The sequence below is a fragment of the Myotis lucifugus genome, unplaced genomic scaffold, assembly GCF_000147115.1.
Source record: "Myotis lucifugus unplaced genomic scaffold, Myoluc2.0 scaffold_21, whole genome shotgun sequence".
In the NCBI taxonomy this organism is placed as follows: Eukaryota; Metazoa; Chordata; class Mammalia; order Chiroptera; family Vespertilionidae; genus Myotis; species Myotis lucifugus.
The window spans coordinates 1,981,233-2,005,092 of NW_005871069.1; the positions used below are offsets into that span (position 1 = coordinate 1,981,233).

At 38.0% G+C, this 23,860-nt stretch overlaps 1 protein-coding gene across 1 annotated transcript in view; it reads left to right on the forward strand.

Moving 5' to 3' along the window:
• The window catches only part of GMDS (GDP-mannose 4,6-dehydratase), a 661,927-nt gene that overhangs the window by 298,652 nt on the left and 339,415 nt on the right, over nucleotides 1–23,860 (forward strand). The window contains exons 5-6 of the mRNA XM_006085713.3: nucleotides 11,125–11,317; nucleotides 12,128–12,232. Of these exons, the coding sequence (XP_006085775.1) occupies nucleotides 11,125–11,317; nucleotides 12,128–12,232 (298 nt within the window). The remainder of the gene's footprint in view (nucleotides 1–11,124; nucleotides 11,318–12,127; nucleotides 12,233–23,860) is intronic.

Below are 23,860 nucleotides of genomic sequence, written 5' to 3' on the forward strand. Positions count from 1 at the left end.
CGGCTCCAGCCGGAGCGAAAGTGGTGCCGGCAGCCAGGGAAAAGAAGGCCCATTCTTGCATGAATCTTCGTGCATCGGGCCTCTAGTATAATATAATGTCATCTTCAAATAGTGAAAACTTTACATCTTCCTTTTCACTATGGATTCCTTTGCATGGACTTGCTCCTTTTCACCCTCCCTTCCTCATTAATCTGGCTAGGGCATCCAATGGTATGTTGAATAAAAGTGGTGAGAGTGGACATTTTTGTCTTGTCCCTGATCTTAGAGGAAAGCTTTCAGATTTTCACCTTTGAGTATGATGTTAGCTGTGGGCTTGTCATATATAGCCTTTATTTTGTTGAGCAACTTTCCTTCACCCATTTTATTTATTTTTTTAATTTTTATCATAAATGGATGTTGAATTTGTCAGATGCTTTTTCTGCATCTATTGAGATGATCATATGATTTGTATCCTTTATTTTCTTAATGTGGTGTATCACATTAACTGACTTACAGATGTTGAATCATCTTTGCATCCCTGGAATAAATCCCACCTGATGATGGCATATGATCCTTTTAATCATCATTAAAATAATTCAGTTTGTTCATTCAGTTTGCTAATATTTTGTTGAGGATTTCTGCATTTATGTTCATTTGTGATATTGGCTTGTAATGTGTGTGTGTGTGTGTGTGTGTGTGTGTGTATGTGTGTGTGTGATCATTGTCTGGTTTTTTATCAGGGTAATGCTTGCCTCTTAAATTTGTTTAGAAGAGTTACCTTCTCTTTTATTTATGGAAGAGTTTGAAAAGGCTTAGTATTGATTCTTTGAATGTTTGGTAGAATTCCCAGTGATACTGTCTGGTTCTGGATTTTTTTTGTTGGGGGGTTTTGGTTATTGATTCAATCTCCTTGCTAGTAATAATTCTGTTAGATTTATTTCATCACTAGAGGCCCAGTGCATGAAATTCGTGCATGGGAGAGGGGAGGTTTCCCTCAGCCTGGCCTGCACTCTCTCCAATCTGGGACCTCTTGGGGGATGTCTGACTGCTGGTTTAACCCGATCATTGTGGGATTGGGCCTAAACCGGCAGTTAGACATACCTCTCGCAATCCAGGACCACTGGCTCCTAACCACTCACCTGCCTGCCTGACTAATGCCCCTAACTGCCCTCTCCTGCCAGCCTGGTCGCCCCCAACTGCCCTCCCCTGCTGGCCCAATCACCCCCAACTGCCCTCCCCTTCTGGCCTGTTCGCCCCCCAACTGCCCTCCCCTGCCGGCTTGATTGCCCACAACTGCCCTTCCCTGCCGGCCATCTTGTGGTGGTCATCTTGTGGTGGCCATCCTGTGGCGGCCATCTTGTGATGACATGAGGGCGTCGCGCAAGGGCGTGAGGACCACTTAAGCTTTTATTAGTATAGATGTTCAGCATATTAATTAAACAAATAGGGAGATAAAATGCACTCTTGTCTGACACTTCGCCTATAGTAGTGATGGCGAACCTATGACACACGTGTCAGAGGTGACACGCGAACTTATTTTTTGGTTGATTTTTCTTTGTTAAATGGCATTTAAATATATAAAATAAATATAAAAAATATAAGTCTTTGTTTTACTATGGTTGCAAATATCAAAAAATTTCTATATGTGACACAGCACCAGAGTTAAGTTAGGGTTTTTCAAAATGCTGACACGCCAAGCTCAAAAGGTTCGCCATCACTGGCCTATAGGAACCCATCTGTCTTTCAGTATTCTGTCCTCACAGTAGCTTTCTGTCCACAACACAGGGTCTGGATCAGAACAGTCAAGTGCTGAGGTGTGCCCATTTCTTTCAGAGCAACCCACAGCTCTTCATGCTCCATTCAGTCCAGGCTTGACTGGAGTCTATCTTTTTTGGAAAATTTCTGGAGCACACGGATATTTGCAATTAGATCTCAAGTATCTTTTTCTTTTCAGAATCTGGCTTAACCATTGGCATTTCTTGCTCCACGAAACACAGCATCACTTACTTGTGTGAGAAATAGACTATTGATCCTGTAGTGACTGCATCTCCTTTCTTGGCATCTCCTTTCTTGAAGATTGGGTTGTATGTTGAACATTTCCAGTCTGTAGGCCATTGTTTTGTTTTTCCATATTTGTTGACAATTTCTTGTTAGGATTTTGACAGATTCAGTCTTCATGGCTTGAAATAATTTTATTAATCTGCTGTCTACCCCTGGTGATTTGTTTCTTCCCAATACTTTCAGGGCAGCTTTTACCTCACTTTCTAGAATACAGGTTATTCCTCATAGGAGTCTTCTTCAAAGGTATATGTCATCCTTTTGACTCTTCTGTATAGATTTTTAGTATACTGTTTCCACCTTCCCTTTGTTTGCTCCTAGTCAGATAATATGCTTACTTATTGGTCATTCAGCATTGCCACCTCTAGGTTTAAATTTTCCTTTTATTTCTTGAGTCTTTTGATAGAGATTTCTGGTTTTTCCTTTTTTATTGTTCTCTTCTATCTCCTTACAGTGACTGTTGTAATAGCTTTCTTTATCCATATTGAAAAACTGTTTTCAGAGTTCTCGGTGGGCCCAGCCCACCCAATCCTTTTCCAGTGGTGTTTTCTTATAAATGGCCTGTCTTGTCTCACCTACAGACTTTCCTAAAAATCTATTAAAGGTTCAAAAACCTCAAGTAAGCATAATCCAGCCTCAGTGTGCCCGTACCTCTTGCTAACTGACCACAGGCCCTGCACTAGCAGCAGCTGACCTTGCTTCATGGATTGGCCTCTCCTGAGCACCTCCAAGCCCAGCACAAGTAGCAGCCATCTACAGATCATTTTGTAGCTTATACCATGTGGCCCCAGGCAGGGCATAGGTGGAGGCTAACCTTGGCATGCCCCTCCCAGAAGGCTGCAGAGTCAGCAGACCCAGTGGACAATTTCAGACCACACAAAAGCACCACCCATCCACCTTAATGAATGATGTACTCAAGAGCTGGACTCTTCAGGCTCCAGAGACTCACTGAAGTTAGTCCTGTTCCATCAGGTCAGCCCCTGCACAATAGATCTTTCACTGTGGCCACAATCAGTCCTCAGAGCCAATTGGTCTGGGGGTAAATACCTCTCATTGAAGTGCCAACCTCAGTCAAGGCTCAACTATACCAGGAGGTTGTATGCAGCCCACATGGGGTTGGGGGGAGTGGAAGGGTCCACCTGAAGTACTCAGCTCAGGTGACTGTGGAGGCTGCACCGCTGGGCCCTACACAATACCTGCTTTATAAGGCCACTCTATCAAAACCTTGAGACATAGCAGAAACAAACACAGGGAGGCAAAGTGAGGCAATGAAGAAACATGCCCCAAATGAAAGAACTGAACAAACTCCAGAAAAAGAACTAAACAAAATGGAGATAAACAATCTATCAGATACAAATTTCAAAACACTGTTTATAATGATGCGTAATGAACTAAGGGTTAGAGTAGATCAACTTGCTGAGAAATTCAACAAAGAGATAGGAAACCTAAAAATAGAGATAGAACACATAAAAAATAACCAGTCATAAATGAAGAATACAATAACTGAAATGAGGAATACATTAAAGGAATCAACAGTAGAGTCGATGAAACAGAGGATTAAATCAGAGATTTGGAAGAGAAGGAAGCAGAAAACACCCAATCAGAAGAGCAAAAAGAAAAAAATAATCCACATAAATGAGGGTAGTTTAAGGAGACTAGGGCAACTTCAAGTGTACCAACATTCATACCACAGAGGTGCCAGGTGTAGAAGAGAGAGAAAGAAATTGAAAACATATTTGAAAAAACGGTGACAAAATACTTGCCTAACTTGGTGAAGGAAATAGACATACAAGTCCAGGAAGTGCAGAGAGTCCCAAACAAGATGAACTCAAGGAGGCCCACACCAAAACACATCATAATTAAAATGCAAAAGGTTAAAGACAGAATCTTAAAAGCAGCAAGAAAAAGGCAAAGTTATGTACAAAGGTGCTCCCATAAGACTATTAGCTGGTTTCTCAACAGTAACTTTGCAGGCCAGACTATTCAAAATAATAAAAAGCAAGGGCTTACAGCCAAGATTACTCTATCCAGCAAGGCTGCCATATAGAATAGAAGGATAGGTAAAGAGCTTCCCAAACAAGAAAAAGCTAAAGAAGTTCATCACCACCAAACCAGTAATACAAGAAATGTGGAAGGGTCTTCTTTGAAAAGACGAAAGGGGGATGCCAGGCCACAGTGGCTCAGTGGTTGACCATTGACCTATGAACCAGGAGGTCATGGTTCTATTCCTGGTTGGGGTGCATGCCCAGCTTGCAAGCTCGATCCCCAGTAGGAGGCATTCAGGAGGCATCCGGTTGATGGTTCTCTCTCATCATTGATGTTTCTATCTCTCCCTCTCCCTTCCTCTCTGAAATCAATAAAAAAATATTTTTAAAAGAAAGAGAGGGGGGGAAATATAAAAAATATGAAAAGTAAAATGGCAATAAGTACATGTTTGTCAACAATTAGCTTAAATGCAAATGGATTAAATATACCAATCAAAAAACATAAGGTGGCTGAAAGAATCCTATATAATAAAAGCCTAATATGCAAAGAGACTGAATGGTGGAATGACTGGTCGGTATGACGTGCGAATGACCGGTCGCTATGATGTGCTCTGACCACCAGGGGGCAGATGCTCAATTCAGGAGCTGCCTCCAGCCCGCAGGCCCCAACCGGCAGCAGCAGTCGGGGTTGGCAAGCAGGCAGCACCAGGCCAGCCAACACGGGTGCCAGCAGGGTCCCTCGATCGCCCCACTGGTTGCCCCACAGAGGGAGGCGACTGGCAGCGGGGGGTGGGGCCGGGGTGGTGCCAGGACAGCCAAGGCAGGTGCGAGCGGGGACCCTGTTCACACTACCTATCGCCCCACAGATCGGCCCTGATTGCCGGCCAGGCCTAGGGACCTGTGCACCGAGCCTCTAGTAACAAAATAAAACCCTCACATATGCTGTCTACAAGAGACTCACTTCAGCTCATAAGACACACAGAGACTGAAAGTAAAGTGGTGGCAAAAGTTATTTTATGGAAATGGAAAAAAAATGCAATACTGGAGTAGCAATACTCATATGGACAAAATAGACTTTAAAACAAAGGCTATAATAAGAGACAAAGAAGGACCCAGCAATTCTACTTCTGAGTGTTTACCCAAAGAAACCCCAAATCACTAATTCAAAAAGACACATGACTTCATATGTTCATTGCAGTGTTATTTACAATAGCCAAAATATGGAAGCAACCTAAGTGCCTATCCCATGATGAATAGATAAAGAAGTGGTACATATATACAATTGAACATGACTCAGCCTTAAAAAAGAATGAAATCTTACCATTTATGACAACAAGGATGGAACTTGAGGACATTGTGCTGAGTGAAATGTCATAGAAAGACAAATACCATGTGATTTCACTTGTAAGTGGAATTTAAAAAACAAACGAAATAACAGAACAGAAACAGACTCAGATACAGAGCACATTTTGATAGTTGCCAAATGGGAGGGATGTGGGGGGATGGGTGAAAAAGGTGAAGGGATTCAGAAATATAAATTGGTAGTTACAGAATAGTCATGGGGATATAAAGTACAGCATAGGGAATATAGTCAACAATATTGTAATAACTATATGGTGTTAGATGGGTACTAATTTATCAGGGTAATCACTTTCTAAGTTATATAATGTCTAATCACTGATTTGTGCACTTGAAACTATATTGCAATCAAATGTAATTGAAAAATAAAAAATTATATAAAATAAAAAGAAAGAAAATTAACAACCTGATTAAAAATAGGCCAAAGACCTAAACAGACAACACCAACAAAGATTTACAAATGGTAAATAAGTACATAAAAAGATGTTCAACATCATGTCATTAGGGAATTGCAAAGAAGAAAAATAAAACAAGCTGTGTTTAGTGTTCTGTCACATTTAACTTTTGATTCTTACCTATCTTAAACAATATTTAATGTTTCTACTGTCATCAATCTTTTATTTTCAATTGCAAAAGGGTTTAATGATGACAGTAATTGGGATAACAGAATAAAGTGCTTTGAGTGGATGTTGGCAGTACTTTAGATGTTTTAAGAAAGGAATTAAAAAATAATCATTTAAATGAGATAAAAATCCCAGGAGTAACTATAGTTCTGTCAAAAGTGAACTGGAAAAGGACTAATGCTTCTGGGTGATTTCATATATATATATATATATATTAATATATTTTATTGATTTTTTACAGGGAGGAAGGGAGGGGGATAGAGAGTTAGAAACATCAATGAGAGAGAAACATCGATCAGCTGCCTCCTGCACACTCCCTACTGGGGATGTGTCTGCAACCAAGGTACATGCCCTTGACCGGAATCTAACCTGGGACCCTTGAGTCCACAGGCTGACACTCTATCCACTGAGCCAAACCGGTTAGGGCTATATTTATGTTTCTTTTTTAAAATTGAATTTATTGGGGTGACATTGGTTCACAACACCATGCAGGTTTCAAGTGTACAACTCAGTAAATCGTCATCTGCCCACTGCATCATGAGCCCATCACCCCATGTAAAATCTCTTTCTGTCCCCATTTTCCCACTTCACCTATCCCATCCACTTCCCCTCTGGCTGTTACCACATTATTGTCTGGGTCTATGTGTTATGTTTATACTAGAGGCCCGATGCATGAAAATTCATGCAAGAGTAGGCCTTCCTTCCCCCAGCACCCGGGACCCAGGCTGGCTTCCCTCTGGCCACTCCCAGACACCTGGGACCCAGGCTGGCTTCCCTCCAGCCACCCGCAGATACCCGGGACCTGGGCTTCCCTCCGGCCTCGGATTTGTCCAAAAGGATGTCCAGAATGACGTCTGGAATGACGTCCGGAAAGACGTCCAGTCTAATTAGCATATTATCCTTTTATTATTATAGTTGTTTCTTTTTACTTAATCCTTTTACCTTCTTTCATCTAGTCCCCTAACCCCATTCCCCTCCGATAGCTGTCAGTCTGTTCCATGTATTCATGCCCCCGTCTCTCTCTCTGTCTCTCTCTGTCAGTTTATTTTGTTCTTCAGTTTATTTTGTTCGTTAGATTCCACATATAAGTGACATCATATGGTATTTGTCTTTCTCTGACTGGCTTATTTCACTTAGTATAATAATGTCCAGGTCCGTCCCATGCTGTCACAAAAGATGGGATTTCCTTTTTTTTAATGGCCACATAACATTCCATCATGTAAATGTATCACAGCTTTTTAATCCACTCATCTACTGATGGTCACTTTGGTTGTTTCCAAATCTTGGCTATTGTAAATAATGCTGCAATGAACATGGAGGTGCATATATTCTTTCTAATTAGTGTTATGGGTTTCTTTGGATACATTCCCTGAAATGGGATCATTGGGTCCAAGGGCAATTCCATTTTTAATTTTCTGAGGAGACACCATACTGTTTTCCACAGTGGCTGCACCAGTCTGCATTCCCACCCACAGTACATGAGGATCCCTATTCTCAACATCCTCACCAGCACTTGTTTATTGATTTATTGATGATAGTCATCCATCTTTATTTTTCTTTTGTTTTTACTTCTGGCGTTGTCTTTTACATTCTGCTCTAATATTTCTAGTTTCAGTTCACTGTTCTTCTGGTTCTCAGTCAATTAAACTTATATACAAGTCAGTTTTTCACCTAGATTTTCAAATTCATCCGTAGTGCATTGCCATGACATTTGAGCACTGATTCCTTGAGTGCTCTTCCACAGCTTTCCTCTCATACCACAGAGGTATGATGTGAACAGTTCATGCCTTTTTCTGATGTGAACAGTTGGTGGTCAGCACCACCATTAGCTCCTGGTCTATTTTAGAAGAGAGTACAGTTTCTCCATCTCCTGCTTCCAATACATAGTTTGTTTGATGTCTCTCTTGGCCTTCTGGTGATGTCCATGTGTACAGTCATCTGTTCAGTGCTGTGAAGTACATGTTATGTGACTGACTAGTTGTTAGTTTCGTAGAAATCCGCAAGCCAATCTCTTGCCTCATTTCAACATTATTTTTACTTTTGTGTTCTAATCATCTATAATTATCAGCATTTCTTGTTTTGATGTATCATCAATTTCTTCTTGGATACTTGCATGAAAGCTTCCGGGTCCATTTTCTTCAGCCTCTAGTGGGAGTATAGACTTCAATGGTGGTTATGTTCATAGGTTTTCCTGGAAGTCTGATGTATTATTTGGTAAGATCTTGCATTGCAGTTCCTAACTGCTGTGCTACATCTTGCCATTTCATTTCTTTTGACATAATTTTGTCTTTCTTTAAATTCATCCATGTATTTTTCTTTTTTGTTTCAACTGAAAAGCCTGAAAAAAGTTAGGCTTTATTCATCAATTTCTTATGAAATGTTTTTTCTCCTGTGTTTGAATTATTCTTTACTCAAATTTTTATTCAAATACTTTTTTCAATTTATTTATGCTTTAGAAGATAATAGTTCTATTAACAGTTGTAGGATAGTTAAATATATGTTTTATTTAATTCATAATAAATAGATATAAATAGAACTTTTCTTCAAATGAATTTTCATTTTTAAATTCCAGGTACATTTGACTGTTATGTCATTCTAGGGAATTTAATGGTGAGCAGAAATAGTCAAGGCTCCGGCCCTTATGAAGCTTACACCCTAGTATTAATTGGGGGTGGGGGGCGGGTATTTTTGTGTCTTTTCTTGTTTATTTAACGTTTGACTTATAGGTTTCAGATTTTTTTAAATGTGCATTCTTTTTTAATCTGTATTTTGAGGTTAAGAGTACAGTAGGTAAAGAGGAAGTAGGAGGGAGAATTGGTGGCATAGTCCTGATAAATTGCTTGCACTATTGGTGAGAAAGTGAACTGGTGAGCCACTATGGAAAACATCGTGGAGGTTTCTAAAAAAATTAAAATAGAACTACCAAATCATTCAGCAATTTCACATTGGGGATTTATCCAAAGGAAATGAAAATACTCAGATATCTGTACCCCTATGTTCTTGCAACATTATTGATAGTAGCCAAGATATGGAAACAACCTAAGTCCATCAATGGAAAAAGAAAAAATCTTGCCATTTGCAATAGCATGGATGGATCTTGAGGACATTATGCTAAGTGAAATAAGTCAGAGAAAGACAAATACTTTAAGAACTCACCTATTTGTGGAATTAGAAAAAGGAAAAATTGACTCATAGATACAGAGAACACTTCGGTGGCTGCCAGAGGCAGGGTAGGAGTGGTGGGCAGTGTGCAAAATGGGCAAAAGTGATCAAAAGATACAAACTTTCAGTTATAAAATAAATAAGTCATAAAAATGTAATGTATAGCATGGTGACTATCAGTAATAATACTCTATTGTATATTTGAAAGTTACTAAGAGAGTATATCTTAAAAGTTCTCATCACAAGAAAAATATTTATAACTATGTGTGGTGATGATTGTTAACTAGACTTATCATGGTGAGCATTTCATATTATATATGGTACACTTATCAAATCTTTATATTGTATATCCGGAACTAATATAATGTTATAGATCAATTATATCTTGATTAAAACAACAACAACAAGATACCACACAATGTATGATGTCTATAACCAAAGAGACAGACTACTGGGTAAGGTGTAGAGCAATTAGAGCCCTCATTAACTGCTAGTGAGAATGTGAAATGGTGCAGCCACATTGAAAAACAATCTGGCAGTTCCTCAAAATGTCAAACATAGTGTTACCAAATGACCCTACTCCTAAGTGCACATTCAAGAGAAATGAAAATATGGTATGTGAAAGAAGCCAGTCACAAAAGGACAAATAGTGTATGATTCTGTCTATATTAAATGTCCTGATTAGGTAAATGCATATTGACAGAAAGTTTTTAGTGGTTGTCAGGGTGGGAATGGGAAGATGAAAAGTGATTGCTGATAGGTACAGAGTTTCTTTTGGGGATGACGAAATGTTCTGGATTAGATGGTAATGATTACATAAAGCTGCAAATATACTAAAAATCACTGAGTTGTAAACTACAAAAGGGTAAGTTTTATGGTATGTAAATTTTATCACAATAAATTATTTTTATAAAAGAATAAAATAGTCCCAAATTGTGCTTCCTTGGCTTTGAAAGTTTATGGGTGAAACGTTTCTGTTTTATCTCATGGCTACTCTGTGAGCTTTATTACAGGCCTACATAACATGAGTCTAGTGGTCTGAGTTAGGGCCCTGATTAACCATTGCTTACATTCCCTAAGTACTGTATGCATAGAGTACTGCTTGGGGGACGCCAGGACTGGGCAGTAATGAAGGCCAGTAACCTCTAACCCAGAGAAGGCTTCTTCCAGGTGAGCACCATAGGTTGTTCACCAGGCAGGAGGAAGCAGGTCTGCATAGTGCCTGGCTGTGTTTGGCAGTAAATAAACCAGTGACAAGGATTTTCAGCCTTATTATTTTACACGATTTGAATATTAGGTAAATTTGTTTATTGTGCTTACAAGAAAAAAGCACATTTATTTTTAAAGATTATGTTAAAACTGTTGAATATTGAATTATCCCTTTACACCCTGTGGTTAGAAATCATTTAGTTCAATATATGTTAACGATTTGCAGTATTCAGTATGCCTCATAAGAAAAAGATTATTTATATATCCCAAAAGTCATTGTTGTATCTTAAATAAAAAATAAAACAATCATTTTTAATCAGCTGTTCTTAAGCTCATTTTCTCACACTTCTCTGTGGATACAATCAACTGGGACTCATTACAGATATGCATTCCTCAGCCCTCCCCCCAAACACTGGGCCTGTCTTTATTTTCCAGGAACACCCCAGGTGATGTCAAGGAGCTGGGCTCTGCACTTTGAGAAACACTGCCCTGGGGACTGCAGCCTAGAATTAGGACGTGAAGGGTGTGATTCTAGTGTTTTTCATTTTACCACATATATTTATTTCTTAAGGTATTTCCATCCACTTAGTGTTAGAAATAGATGATATCCACACTTTTATTCTATTAGGAAATATTTTCTCACAAGCATAGCTTTTCTATGTGTGTGATATTGTAAAAAATTTTTGTTAGCCATCAGCATCTTTGTTGCTGTTTCCCTTACGGTATCCCCTGCCTTCTGTTGTCTCCAGATTTCTTTTGACCTGGCTGAATACACTGCGGATGTTGACGGAGTTGGCACTTTACGGCTCTTGGATGCAATTAAGACCTGTGGCCTTATCAACTCTGTGAAGTTCTATCAAGCCTCAACAAGTGAACTTTATGGGAAAGTGCAAGAAATACCCCAGAAGGAGACCACTCCCTTTTACCCTCGGTCACCATACGGTAAGAATAACTACACACCATCTGCGCATGCGCCGTGCTCTCTATGGGTGTCGGCATGTGTGTTTCTGCTTTAATTGTGTTCATGTCTCATGGCTGAAGTCATTTGGGTGTGAGATTCACATTAAGATAGAATAAAGTGACTAGACTTGTTGAGAAGCATACCTTTATACATTGCTAACTACAGCATTTGCTGCCATTGCCTCCAGGGTGAAATTATCACCTCACCTCACCAATTCATGTTCATTCAACCCTTTCATACAGATCACTCAAAGGAAAATTGGACCAAACATGATTCCTTTTTCTGAACTGTTGTGCTGAAGTGATAAGGTTTCGTGTTTTTTAATCTCCTGATGAAAGTTTCCCTGAGTTCGAACCCTTAAAAAGCAAAAACAAAACAAAAAAATAGAATTCAGCAATGAAATTTCTAAGCAGATAGAATATTAAGATCCCATATTTTTCACTTTCTAATTCCTTAGTACTAAGAAAAAGGGAATAAAATCTAAGAAGGTCCACTTGATAGATGGCACACACTGTAGTTGAAATCAGATTGTGAAAGAAAGAACCATGGATATTACAGAATTAAGCAATTCTTAAATATTTCCTTGTACACTTGATTAACTGGCAAAGGAACCTTTATTTTGTCTTTGGCATTTGACCCATTTTTTTTCTATCTCGATACATTATAGATTGTAATTCTTGAAAGTTGTTACTTGTTTAAGATGAGTAAAAATCACTGCTTTTTAATAATAAGACACTGTCTTTTGTAATTATCACTGTCTTTTATTTGCTTTTTAAAAAATATTCCAACAGGGGCAGCAAAACTATATGCCTACTGGATTGTGGTGAACTTCCGTGAGGCATATAATCTCTTCGCTGTGAATGGTATTCTCTTCAATCATGAGAGTCCTCGAAGAGGTTAGTAAATATATCATTGGAAAAGAGAACTTAAGATTTTAAGGAAACAACAAAAAATTGCATGCATATTTTGCCTTTGTAGTACATCAACTGTGGAAAATGTCTCATTTGAACTATTATGGGTGTCAGAAGTGATAAATGAAGAAAATCCAGCCTTAATTACTTATTACATTTTTTAGGTGGTGTTTTATTCTGACAAGAAAAACTGAATATTGTTCCAATTTTACCATGTTCATTGATAAGTCTTATCAAGCATATTTTCAGCCTAAATATTAGGAAGTTTTTGTGTGAATGAAAAGGAATAAGTAGTAAATGAGTACTTGTGTCTGGAAGTCACTGTTATTTATATACTCAACTTGTGGAATCTACATATATTTTTACTTTGAATCAGTTGGATATTCAATAGGTTTTGTAAATATTCCATTTAGACAGGCATCCAGAAATTACTATGTTTCTAGAGTATATTTTAAAATATACTTGAAATCACTTCTTTAGAAAGAATGCATTCTAAAATATTGATAAAATGTACATAGTAAATACATACATAAAGAGCACAGTTATTTATTTTCATTATCAAGTACTATGTACTGTACGTATTGTATGTGGTATAGTTTTATATGACTGTCTGCGCACTGGGCTTGCTTACCCTAGTCTCACCCACCACAAACACTTGAGTAATGTCTTGTGCTACAACACCAGTAGGTGATAGGAAATTTTTGGCTCCATTACAGTCCTATGGGACCACTGTATATGTGGTCGGTCCATCATTGACTGAAATGTCTACAGTATCTTGTATAAAAGTCACTTTGATGATTTAGTGCCATGATTGTAAAGACATCTTTGATTAGTTCTAAGAACATTATATCATCAGCCCATTTCAGTGAGAGAGGAAAGAGCTCTGGAGAATAGGAAAACCTGGATGCTCCAATGGGCACTGTCATTAGCTGTGTTATCTGGACTGGGTCCACAACCACACTGGATCCACAACCTCCCTCACAGTTGTATTACCTCAAACTCTGCTTCTCATCTATTACCACAGTTCAGATGAGAAGTGTTGGAGCATTTTGGTTGACTCATTATCAACCATCACAGCAAGAAACTACTAGTAAATTTATATTAATGCACAAGATTTATATTTTCCCAGGATAACAGGAGAGGGCTATAGTCTTCTTCTCTGGTCAGTCTAGATCTAGACTCCTGGCTTAATTATGAATGCCACATTTCATAGACTGTTTTGAAAAATTGGAATATATTCAGAGGAAGTCAATCAGAAAGGTGACTTGTCTTATGAAGAATACTAGCCAGACCCGGAAGAGTTTAGCTTAGAAAAGAAAAGACTACATGAGTGTTCCCAAAGCAGATAGTTCTGGCAGCTGCTCCAGGAAAGAGACAACAACAGGGTGGGAGGCAGATGTCTGCTCACCTCTGAGTTTTGAACAGTAGAACAGCTGCCTTCTGAGGGGTGAGGGGACTAAAAGTTTCCAGAATGACTGGGTACCACAACATTGAAAATAATAAAAAAAGAATTCCTGTCGTAAAAGATTTGACCACAAAGTCCTTCCAATTTCATGTCAGGAAACTTAGACATTCTGTGCATTTCATGAACACATACTCTGTGAAATAAAATAAGGGGCTCTACAAATATAAGTAAAATGAACAGAATTATAGAAGTAACAATCTCACGTAAATGGGAAGAGTTATCTCTGCTTTGGATCGCTGATGAACTCTAATTATGGCAGGTCAATTGGGCAAAGACATATGGAATAAAACTTTAGTGGCCCAGTGACCCAGTGGGAAAGCAGAACATACTGAAGTGAGGGTACAGGGTAGGGAAAAAGTAGGCCCATAGCTATGAGTACATGAAACACAGTTCATTCTTGTATTATTATTTATTTATTGTTGTATTATTTTTCATATAGACAACTGTAAATTCACTTCGCCCCACCCTGCATATTGTTCCTCTGTATGCCCAACGAAGATTGGTAGTACATAGTTAAACTAAATTCAGCCAGACTCTAAGTAGTTCATACAGTTATATTAATATGTTCTCAGTAACCTCTCAGCAAACATGGTTAGAGGCACAGCTATTCTTAGCTCATAAGGATTACTAATCAGAGAAGTTTCTGGGTGCTAGGATTTCCCCCTGCTCTCTCCCTCTCTGCTACTAGGTATAAGGCATTCTCTAAAAAGATATCCCATAATCCTATGTACTCTTGGTATTGCTTTGCTACAGAAGGTTAATTCCCTTTTTAACTACAAAGGGCATAGTTTTTAAGGCTAGGTCATCGATCATGAAGCATATTATTCTCTAGTTCTGGGGAAATGGGACTAAATTAATTTCCATCATCTTTGGCCATATGTACCCCTCCTCTGGCTTCCAATATCTTATATTTAGAATCATTATCAGTTTCTTTCAAAAAGACATATTTGTTAGTATTGTCTTGTTGTCTTTTCATAGTTTTCTTTGAGACTGTTAGCAATATGGTAGATCTGCTGTTTCAAATATTGGGTTTTAAATAAGAAATTGTTTATTCCTATACTAATTTCTGATTTACTAAATCATGAGAAATCTTTACAAAACACGTGCATTCTTTACCATTTAAAATTATCTGTACAATCTAAGAATTTTTGTTAAATTTTACTATCACTTTGCCTTTTAGCTTGAGAATAAATGAGAAGTCCATGTTATAAGTTGTGTCATGCCCAACAACTAGTAATGCTTATAACTTTTTCAATGACATTTTATGTGATTATATAGCCACATAATTAAACACTGACACAAAAAAGGTGAAAGTGACAGGTTTGTAAGGCATCTTTAGTGTCAGTACATTTTTATTTTATAATTGTGTAGGTAAAAAATTCCCAGGATGGGCCTTGATAGCATAAAGGCCCAGTCTGTCATCTCTTCCTCAAAGGAAAACAATGAACAAGCAGCTAGAATCATTTTAAATTTAATTTTGTGGTTTTGGATGTCCTTAGAGGAAAAAGGAAGAGGAAGGATGTGGTGATTCTTGCTTATAGCATGTGGTATGGGGGATGCTCAAGAAATCTGTTCAGATGGCCCTTGCCTTGTTAGCCACAAACATGTCTATACACATAGTTTGGGTTTCCATGTTTTTCTCCCTTTAACCTTTCTACCTGCAAAAAATAACTAAAATTCAGTTGTTTTTAGGGTAGGGAAAAGTATTCTTAGTTGTAGAATGAAAAGTTAAATATAAAAATACCCCCCAAAATCCTCTACTTGCATATCTGATAACAAATATTTGTTGTCTTTGTTTATGGTAATCACTTTGTTTTTTAAAAATTCATTTTAAAATTAAAATGCCCAATTAGAAGAGCCCAAATTGATGCAGCTCTTTTGGGACATATACTTTTTCTCTAATGAAAAATAATTGGCAATGCCCCCTTTGACTGTATGAATAACATTCCATGAGAATTTCTGATTTTAAAAAAGAATGGAAGAAGTATTTTTTAATATAAAGCTATTTTAAACCAGAAGTTGGGAAACTGTGGTTCATGGGCCAAATCCCGCCCAAAAGCCTATTTTTGTAAATAAAGTTTTATTAGAGCACAGCCATACCCAGTTGTTTACAAAGTATCTGCAGATGCTCTCACAGTGGAATCCTGGGCCTGCAAAGCCTAACATCCACTGTCTGGCCCTTTAAGAAAAAATTTTCTGGCCCCAGCTTTAGAATAGTTAGATCCTCAAAAAACAAAAACAAAAAAACAACAACAACAACAAAAAACTTTCAATTGGGCTTAACATGGGTTTCTCACAAGCTAGCAAGATAGTCTTAAAGAAAGATTTTCAATAAATGTTAAAGTAAAAGAAAGTCAATAGTTAACCCATCCATAAACAGAATTCCTGAGCATTTTGGTCAGTCTGTTGTGCTTATTGAAGTATGAGATGTGGAAACAGATAAACTAGGAACTGACCAACGACCTGTAGCAGAGTTCAGCACAAGCCGCTCTCGCTCCTCGGTTTGACTTCTCCCCATTCCAGTCCTTTGTGGTTTTCTTTTTAAGGTACTTGTTTTGTTAAAAGAAGTTTATAATACTGCTAAAGATAGTCTGGATCACCTGCGGTTGGCACAAAATTGACGTTCGGATATCATTGACCTGGGGAAAAAAAAATCCATTGATCTAGGGACTTGGTCTCTGTTCCCCTCAGTCATCCATCCATCTGGCCATTCTTTCAAACAAGGCAGGAAGATGCTTATGCTTTAGGTTTGCTTTTTATAAAACGAAGGCACTTCAGTAATATTGACTATGAATTAATAACAAATGATAGGTAAAATTAGCATATTAGCCTTTTATATGTATAGATTCTTATATCAATAGACTACTTCGACTTGTCCCAAATACAAGTTTGCTAACCTTTAAAAAACTATAAGTAATATCAATTTATTGTAAATAAAATAATATTGCAATTAAAAAACATTTTGTATGATCATGAAGAGTGAACAAAAAAAGAGAGACCCCCATCTTCAAGTTTCAGCTGATAGAAAAATAAAAAAATAAACTTGACTTGATTTCCTCACTTTGATGACAATAGCACATAACAGTAAACTTTTTTTATTTAGAATGTGACTTTGTCATTTTCAAAATGAGTTCAGAATGAGTCTTAGGTTCCTACAGATAGAGAGTGGTGAGATTTCTCAGTGTCTGTGTCTTGAGGAGAACGCCCATACCAGGGGTCTACTTGGTGAAAGTTCTCCGCTACCTGGTGTTGCAGGTGGGGTGCCAGTGTCTGCTGGTTCACAGTAGTGGGGCCGGTTTACTTTGACTCTCACATGGATCCCGCTGGTTTTGGAGAAGAAGGCCAATTTAAGAGTTCCAGTCTTTTTGTGAGGATATTTTTCTTTTGTTGACTTACCTTAATGTGTAAGTCATTAGGTAAGTCTGGACAATATAGTAACTACTACTTCTAGAATCAACTGAAGAAGTAAAGTTGGGCTAAGTGAGCCTACTCATTGTCCTTAGTGTACTAGCAGTGAGTCACATGCCATGATTGGCTTCATCCCTTGGATATCTTTAGTCTGAGTAAGAAGTCACACTTATGCTAGCAGTATTTTTTCTTCTAGTCTACTCCCCCTGTTTCCCTCCTGCTCTCTTTCCCTGTAATCATTGTCCTCCTCCTGATCCCCATCCTCCTACTCCCCATCCTCCTGTACCTCTTGCTCCTCCACCTCCTTCTCCTTCCTCCTCCTCTTCTCCTTCTCCTTCTCCTTCTCCTTCTCCTTCTCCTTCTCCTTCTCCTTCTCCTTCTCCTTCTCCTTCTCCTTCTCCTTCTCTTTCTTCTTCTTCAGTGTTTAAGAATGGAACATTTACACAGCTCTGGATAAAGTATTATCTCTGTAGTAGGTTTTTTTCTTTTTTATTCTTCTTCCATCTTTGACTCCTAATTGATGTTTCTTCCATATGTAATATGTAACTATGCTACCTTCTCTGTGACCATGGAGCCTTATAAAGAGACTTCATCACTGCCTTCTTCCTTCAGGAGCTCTTCCGTCGCTGTACTCCCTGTTTTTTCTGAAATCCAAGAAAGCCTAATGAATACCACTAAGAGGCTGATGCATGTATGTGTTTATTTTATTTTGTATTTCTTCCTTAGTTAACAGAAACTTTTTATCATTTCCTAGCTGAGGGAATAATAGCAGTACATGCTCTTGCCCGGAATTGAACCTGGGATCCTTTGATCCACAGGCCAACACTCTATCCTCTCAAATAAACCAGCTAGGGCTCTAAAGGTATTTTTGGAGGCATTTTGACTAACTTGTTTCACTTATACACTTCTTTATGTGTAGGGATGTATCTAATTTTTAAAAAGACATATTTTAAAGAATGTGTAGTTTATATTCTTTATTTGAAAGAGCTTTGAGGGAATAGACAGCATCTACCTGTATGTTTTTTCCCTAAGTAAACTCAGAATTTATAAGATAGAAAGGAATTTAAAGATCATTCTATCCCACTTATTTTATCAATGAAGAAATGATGCACTTGAGTTGTCCCAGGTCACAAAACTAACAGTTGTCCACACTGAGACTAAAATGTAACGGTGCAGTTCTGGGGAAGGAAAGAATGACTTTAATATTCATATTTGTAGACATAGCAACTGGAACAACTAAACCCCCATGAGGCAGCGCAGGTTACTCATAACTTGTAATGAAGCAAGTGGAAAAGTTGGAAATACATCTGAATTGCTCTTGTCTTTTCTAAAAGACATTACTTAGTTTGATTAAAGGCGATATTTTCAGATCGTTAACAGAAATAATTAAAATAAACAGTTTTATAATATTAAAATGTAAATTAGGTATGAAACAACTTCTCTTATTTATGACCAAGAAGTTGAAAATGAAGAGAAGTAGAACTAATAAAAAATACATTGAAAATCATGTGACAATAAGAAGTTATAAAGTACTTTACATGTGCCCATAATTAACAGTTTGACTACCACAAATTGTTGGGTACTGATGTTGTTTATATATTGAACTATTTTTAGATGACACAGCACATTCCTCTAAATATGGGCTTCATACGAAATCATACATATCAGTCTAAACACAGTATTCACCTAGCTGAGAGAATCTGACATCTTAAAGTTCATGAACTTGTGGTTTTGAGTTTTAGACTTGAAGTTTTTTTTCTAGCGACCAATTGTTTTACTTCTTAAAATGTTTAACTATATTTACTTACTTACTTACTTACTTACTTATTTATTTATTTATTGACTAGAGGCCCGATGCATGAAAATTTGTGCAAAAGTAGGCCTTCCTTCCCCCGGCTGCTGGCACCAGCTTCCCTCCAGCACCTGAGATCCGGGCTTCCCTCCTCCGGCCGTCTGCAGGCACCCGAGACTCAGGCTGCTTCCCTCCTCTGGCCACCCACAGGCACCCGGGACCTGGGCTACCTTCTCTTGGGCCGCCCGCAGGCACCCGGGACCCAGGCTGGCTTCCATCTGGCCTCGGCTTGGTCAGGAAGGACATCCGGAATGACGTCCGGAAGACGTCTGCTATAATTAGCATATTACCCTTTTATTATTATAGATTTATTTATTTATCATTTTTGATCCTCACCCAAATAGTGAAAATATTTTTTCCATTGATTTTTAGAGAGTGAGTGGAGAGAGAGTGGAAGTGGGGGTGGAGGCGGTGAGACACATCAATTGATTGCGTCCACACAAACCCTGACCTGGGCCAGGGATTGAGCCTGAAACCCAGGTACGTGTCCTTGACTGTCAGTGGAATCCACAGCCCTCTGGTGCACAGGCCGATGCTCTAACCATTGAGAAACACTGTCCAGGGATATTTATTTATTTTGTAAACATCTATGGCCACCTAATTTCCCTTTTTTAAAAAAGAAATATTTTTATTGATTTTAAAGAGAGAGGAGGGAAGAAGGAGAGAGAGAAACATCGCTATGAGAGACAAACATCAATGGGTTGTCTTGCATATGCCCTGACTGGGAATTTAACCCATGACCTTTTGGTGCAGGGACGACACTCAATCAACTTAGCCACACTGGCCAGGGCTAACTATATTTATTATCATAAATTAATCTTCACAATTTTAAAAACATTATTTATGTAAAAATTAATTACGTCAGTAAAATTTTGAATAATTTTCTTCATTTTTAATAGATTGTTCTTTATTCATTGCTTTAAACATAAGATTAATATTGAAGGATAGTGGCTCTCAATGGGGGGTTGAGAAATGAGGATGGGAGAGTGATTTTTGCTCCCCTGAGGACATGTGAGACTATCAGGAGATATTTTTAGTTATCACAACTGGAGATGAGGGATGGTAGCAGCCTGGGTTGCTGCTAAACATCCTATCATGTACAGGACAGCCCCAACAGCAAAGAATTACCCAGCCCCAAATGTCAGTAATGCTGAGGATGAGAAATATTGCTCTGATGTTACCACCAATTAGACAAATGTCATCAGTGAGACCAGGATCTTCTCTTCCTTTACATATTCCTTTACTTTGCAATGAATCCTTCCTAGAGCTTTAGCAAACATTCACTGAAATAGGGAGGAAAACATCCTAATTTAAATACCTCCATGTGAGACTCTTCAGGCCTTAAGTATTCTGATCAATGGCAGGTATTGCCCATGTTGGGGAGCGTAGGTAACAGAGTCGTCATCTCGGGGCTCTCCTCATCATTTGGACAAGTCTCATTTCAGTACTCACTGGTCTACAGAATGTCCAGGTGGGCCCATGATTCTCCCTTCACCCCCAGAATAAATGAGCGTGATCAGCTTTGGTTATAAATTATAACAAGAACAAAGCTTTCCTTTGGGAATAAGTTATAGCGCCCATGTTCTGGCTTTGCTGTAAGACAACCATTAAAATGGATTCAAGATCACCTTTCATATGCATAGCATTACAGTATTATTAATGTTAGAAGGTCACTTTATTGGATGATTTTTCTTTAAAATTATTCATCCCTTGCTGGTTTGGCTCAGTGGATAGAGCATCAGCCTGTGGTCCTAAGGGTCCCAGGTTAGATTCTGGTCAAGGACACATACCTTGGTTGCAGGCTCCTCCCCAGCCCTGGCCCTGGTCGAAAACACATCAGTGTTTCTCTCTGTCTTTCCCTCTCTCTCCCACTCTCCCTAAAAAATCAATGGAAAAATATCCTTGGGTGAGGATTAACAAAAAAATTAAAAATAAATAAAATTATTCTGATTCATAGATATTTTAGTCCTTTAGAAGATAATAGAATTCATGACATAAATAACTATAACTTGTTTTTATTTAATAACAGTAGGCAGAAAGTACTCTTATTCCCACAACTCTCCCTGCCTCCCTCTCTCTCCATCTCTTTCTCTATGTATGGGTATGTAAATAATCTTTTTACAAATTACTAAGTTAGTATTTGCTAGTCTGAGTAGCAAAGTCAAATCATGTTGCTATACAAATACGAAGAAACAAGCAAACCAGTATCTAACAGCCCAAGATTTTATTTGTATTTCTAGCTATTAAAGGTATTTTGTGGTTTTTTAAGTGAGCATCATAGCCTTAATTTGAAAAAATAATTTAGCTGCCATTGTGAAATCAGGGAACGAAGTAATTTCATGTCTAAGTTCAGCAGAACATTGTAGGTTGTACATAACACCATTTGGTCTGTATATCAATGGTTAAGTTATTGGCCACTCACCTGGGACCCACCGGGTTCTAGGTGGCCTTTCTGGTTGGGTACAAAATGACATCATCTGGTGTGTAGACTGTGTACTTCATGGATGACATTCACACTTAGAGAGCACAGAACTGTAGGCCTGTATTATTCTTTGCCCAGAGATGAGGTGTAATTGCTCAAACATGAAAGACTGTTGAAGCAATCGTTGGTCTCATTGAGGTGGTTATTACCACTAAACTAAGTTTTTTACCACCTACTAAGGTGAGGCTTCTGGGATTGTTAAATTTATTTTTTTAATGTTTTGTAATTTCTGTGATATTAACATTTGAAACCAAACTGATGACTGTCCGGTCTCACAGAATACAGCTCCCACAATGGTGTATGAGCAGGCAGGGCACACAGTGGTTAAGAATATGTTAAGCCACTCAGATCCAGGCCGGAATGGATTCAGTTTGGACATGTTACTTAGGCCTCAGTTTCCTCTTTTGCATTGATAATAATGCCTACCTGCCAGGTGCATGGTTAGGATCAGAGGCAGCACACTTACCTGTGGGTTCATTGTGAAGGGAATCAAGAGAGCATATGTGACAAAGATGAAAATAGTACCTGGTAGATTTTGATCATTTGTTTGTTTCCTTTTCCCTCCTCTTGTCTTCCCTGTTCCTATATTTTCAGTGCTGAGTCTTAGAGCATTAATTTCCTTACTTCTCCCCTTCGTGAAAGACTCTTTTGGAATCGTATTTGTGGGATTCTGGTGGCCATTGGCATGAGATTAGGACGGTGAGAAATGTGGATCCAGATGGGCCTGCCAAGTACTGATGGCTCTAAACCAAAAATTGAGAATATATTAATGATGTTTACAGATGAATTAGAGTAGTCACTGAGACATCCATGAGCTGCAAAAAGAAAAACTGTAAGTAGTATTGGAGAATTGCTGGACTCACAGGAAGAACTGTTTATTAACAAGGGTTCTGGCAATTAAACCAGGGAACATGTTTAAATTAGGGAAGTCCACAAGGATGATAATGAATATGGAAGGATATGGGTAAACACCAGAGGTCTTTGAAACACCTAGGGAAAATTAATGAAACCTTCAAGTATTTTTTAAAATGATTCAGATATTTTTATTAATGGTCTTATAAAAATCTTATGTGAATTACAAAATCTTGTCTTATCAAAATAATTACAAATCACAAAAAAACACTTTTTTGATATACTAAGAAAAAAAAGTACAATTATACTTTAAATTTTTTAAATTATAAGATAAATTACGAATTTTTTTCAAAATGGCATTTTCCTCCCAAAATTTAGTTTGAGTCAAAGCTTTCTTCTTACCATTTATTATGGAATTTTGTTTCGCCATTTATTATTTTTTAAATTTATTTTTATTATTTTATTATTATATTTATTCTTTATTGTTCAGATTATTACAGATGTCCCTCTTTTTTCCCACCCATAGCTCCCCTCCACCCTACCCCATGCCCTCGTCCCCCCACTGTCCTCATTCATAGGTGTAAGATTTTTGTTTTTATTGATTAAAGTATTACATATGTGTCCATATACCCCCATTGCCATCCCACCCCAAATAGGTGTAGGATTTTTGTCCAATCTCTTCCCGCACCCTCCACACCCCCTCCCCCCCAAAAATTGTCAGTCTGCACCCTTTCCATGCCCCTGATTCTATTCCATTCACCAGTTTATTCTGTTCATCAAATTTTTTCATTCATTTGATTTTTAGATTCATTGTTGATAGATATGTATTTGTTGTCACTTTGTTGTTCATAATTTTTTATCTTTACCTTTTTCTTCTTCTTCCTCTTCTTAAAGAATATCCTTCAGCATTTCATATAATACTGGTTAGGTGGTGATGAACTCCTTTAGCTTTTTCTTGTCTGTGAAGCTCTTTATCTGACCTTCAATTCTAAATGATAGTTTTTCTGGGTAGAGTAATCTTGGTTGTAGGTTCTTGGTATTCATCACTTAGAATATTTCTTGCCACTCCCTCTGGCCTGCATAGTTTCTGTTGAGAAATCAGCAAGCAGTCGTATGGGCACTCCCTTGTAGGTAACTAACTATTTTTCTCTTGCTGCTTTTAAGATTCTCTCTTTGTCTTTTGCCCTTGGCATTTTAATTATGATGTGCCTTGGTGTGGTCCTCTTTGGATTCCTCTTGTTTGGGGTTCTCTGGGCTTCCTGGACTTGTAAGTCTATTTCTTTCACCAGGTAGGGGAAGTTTTCTGTCATTACTTCTTCAAATATGTTTTCAATATCTTGCTCTCTCTCTTCCTCTGGCACCCCCATAATTTGGTTGTTGGTACACTTGAAGTTGTCCCAGAGGCTCCTTACACTATCTTCATATTTTTGGATTCTTTTTTCTTTTTGCTCTTCTGATTGGGTGTTTTTTGCTTCCTTGTACTTCAAATCTTTGACTTGATTCTTGGGATCCTCTAGTCTACTGTTGAATCTCTGTATATTATTCTTTATTTCA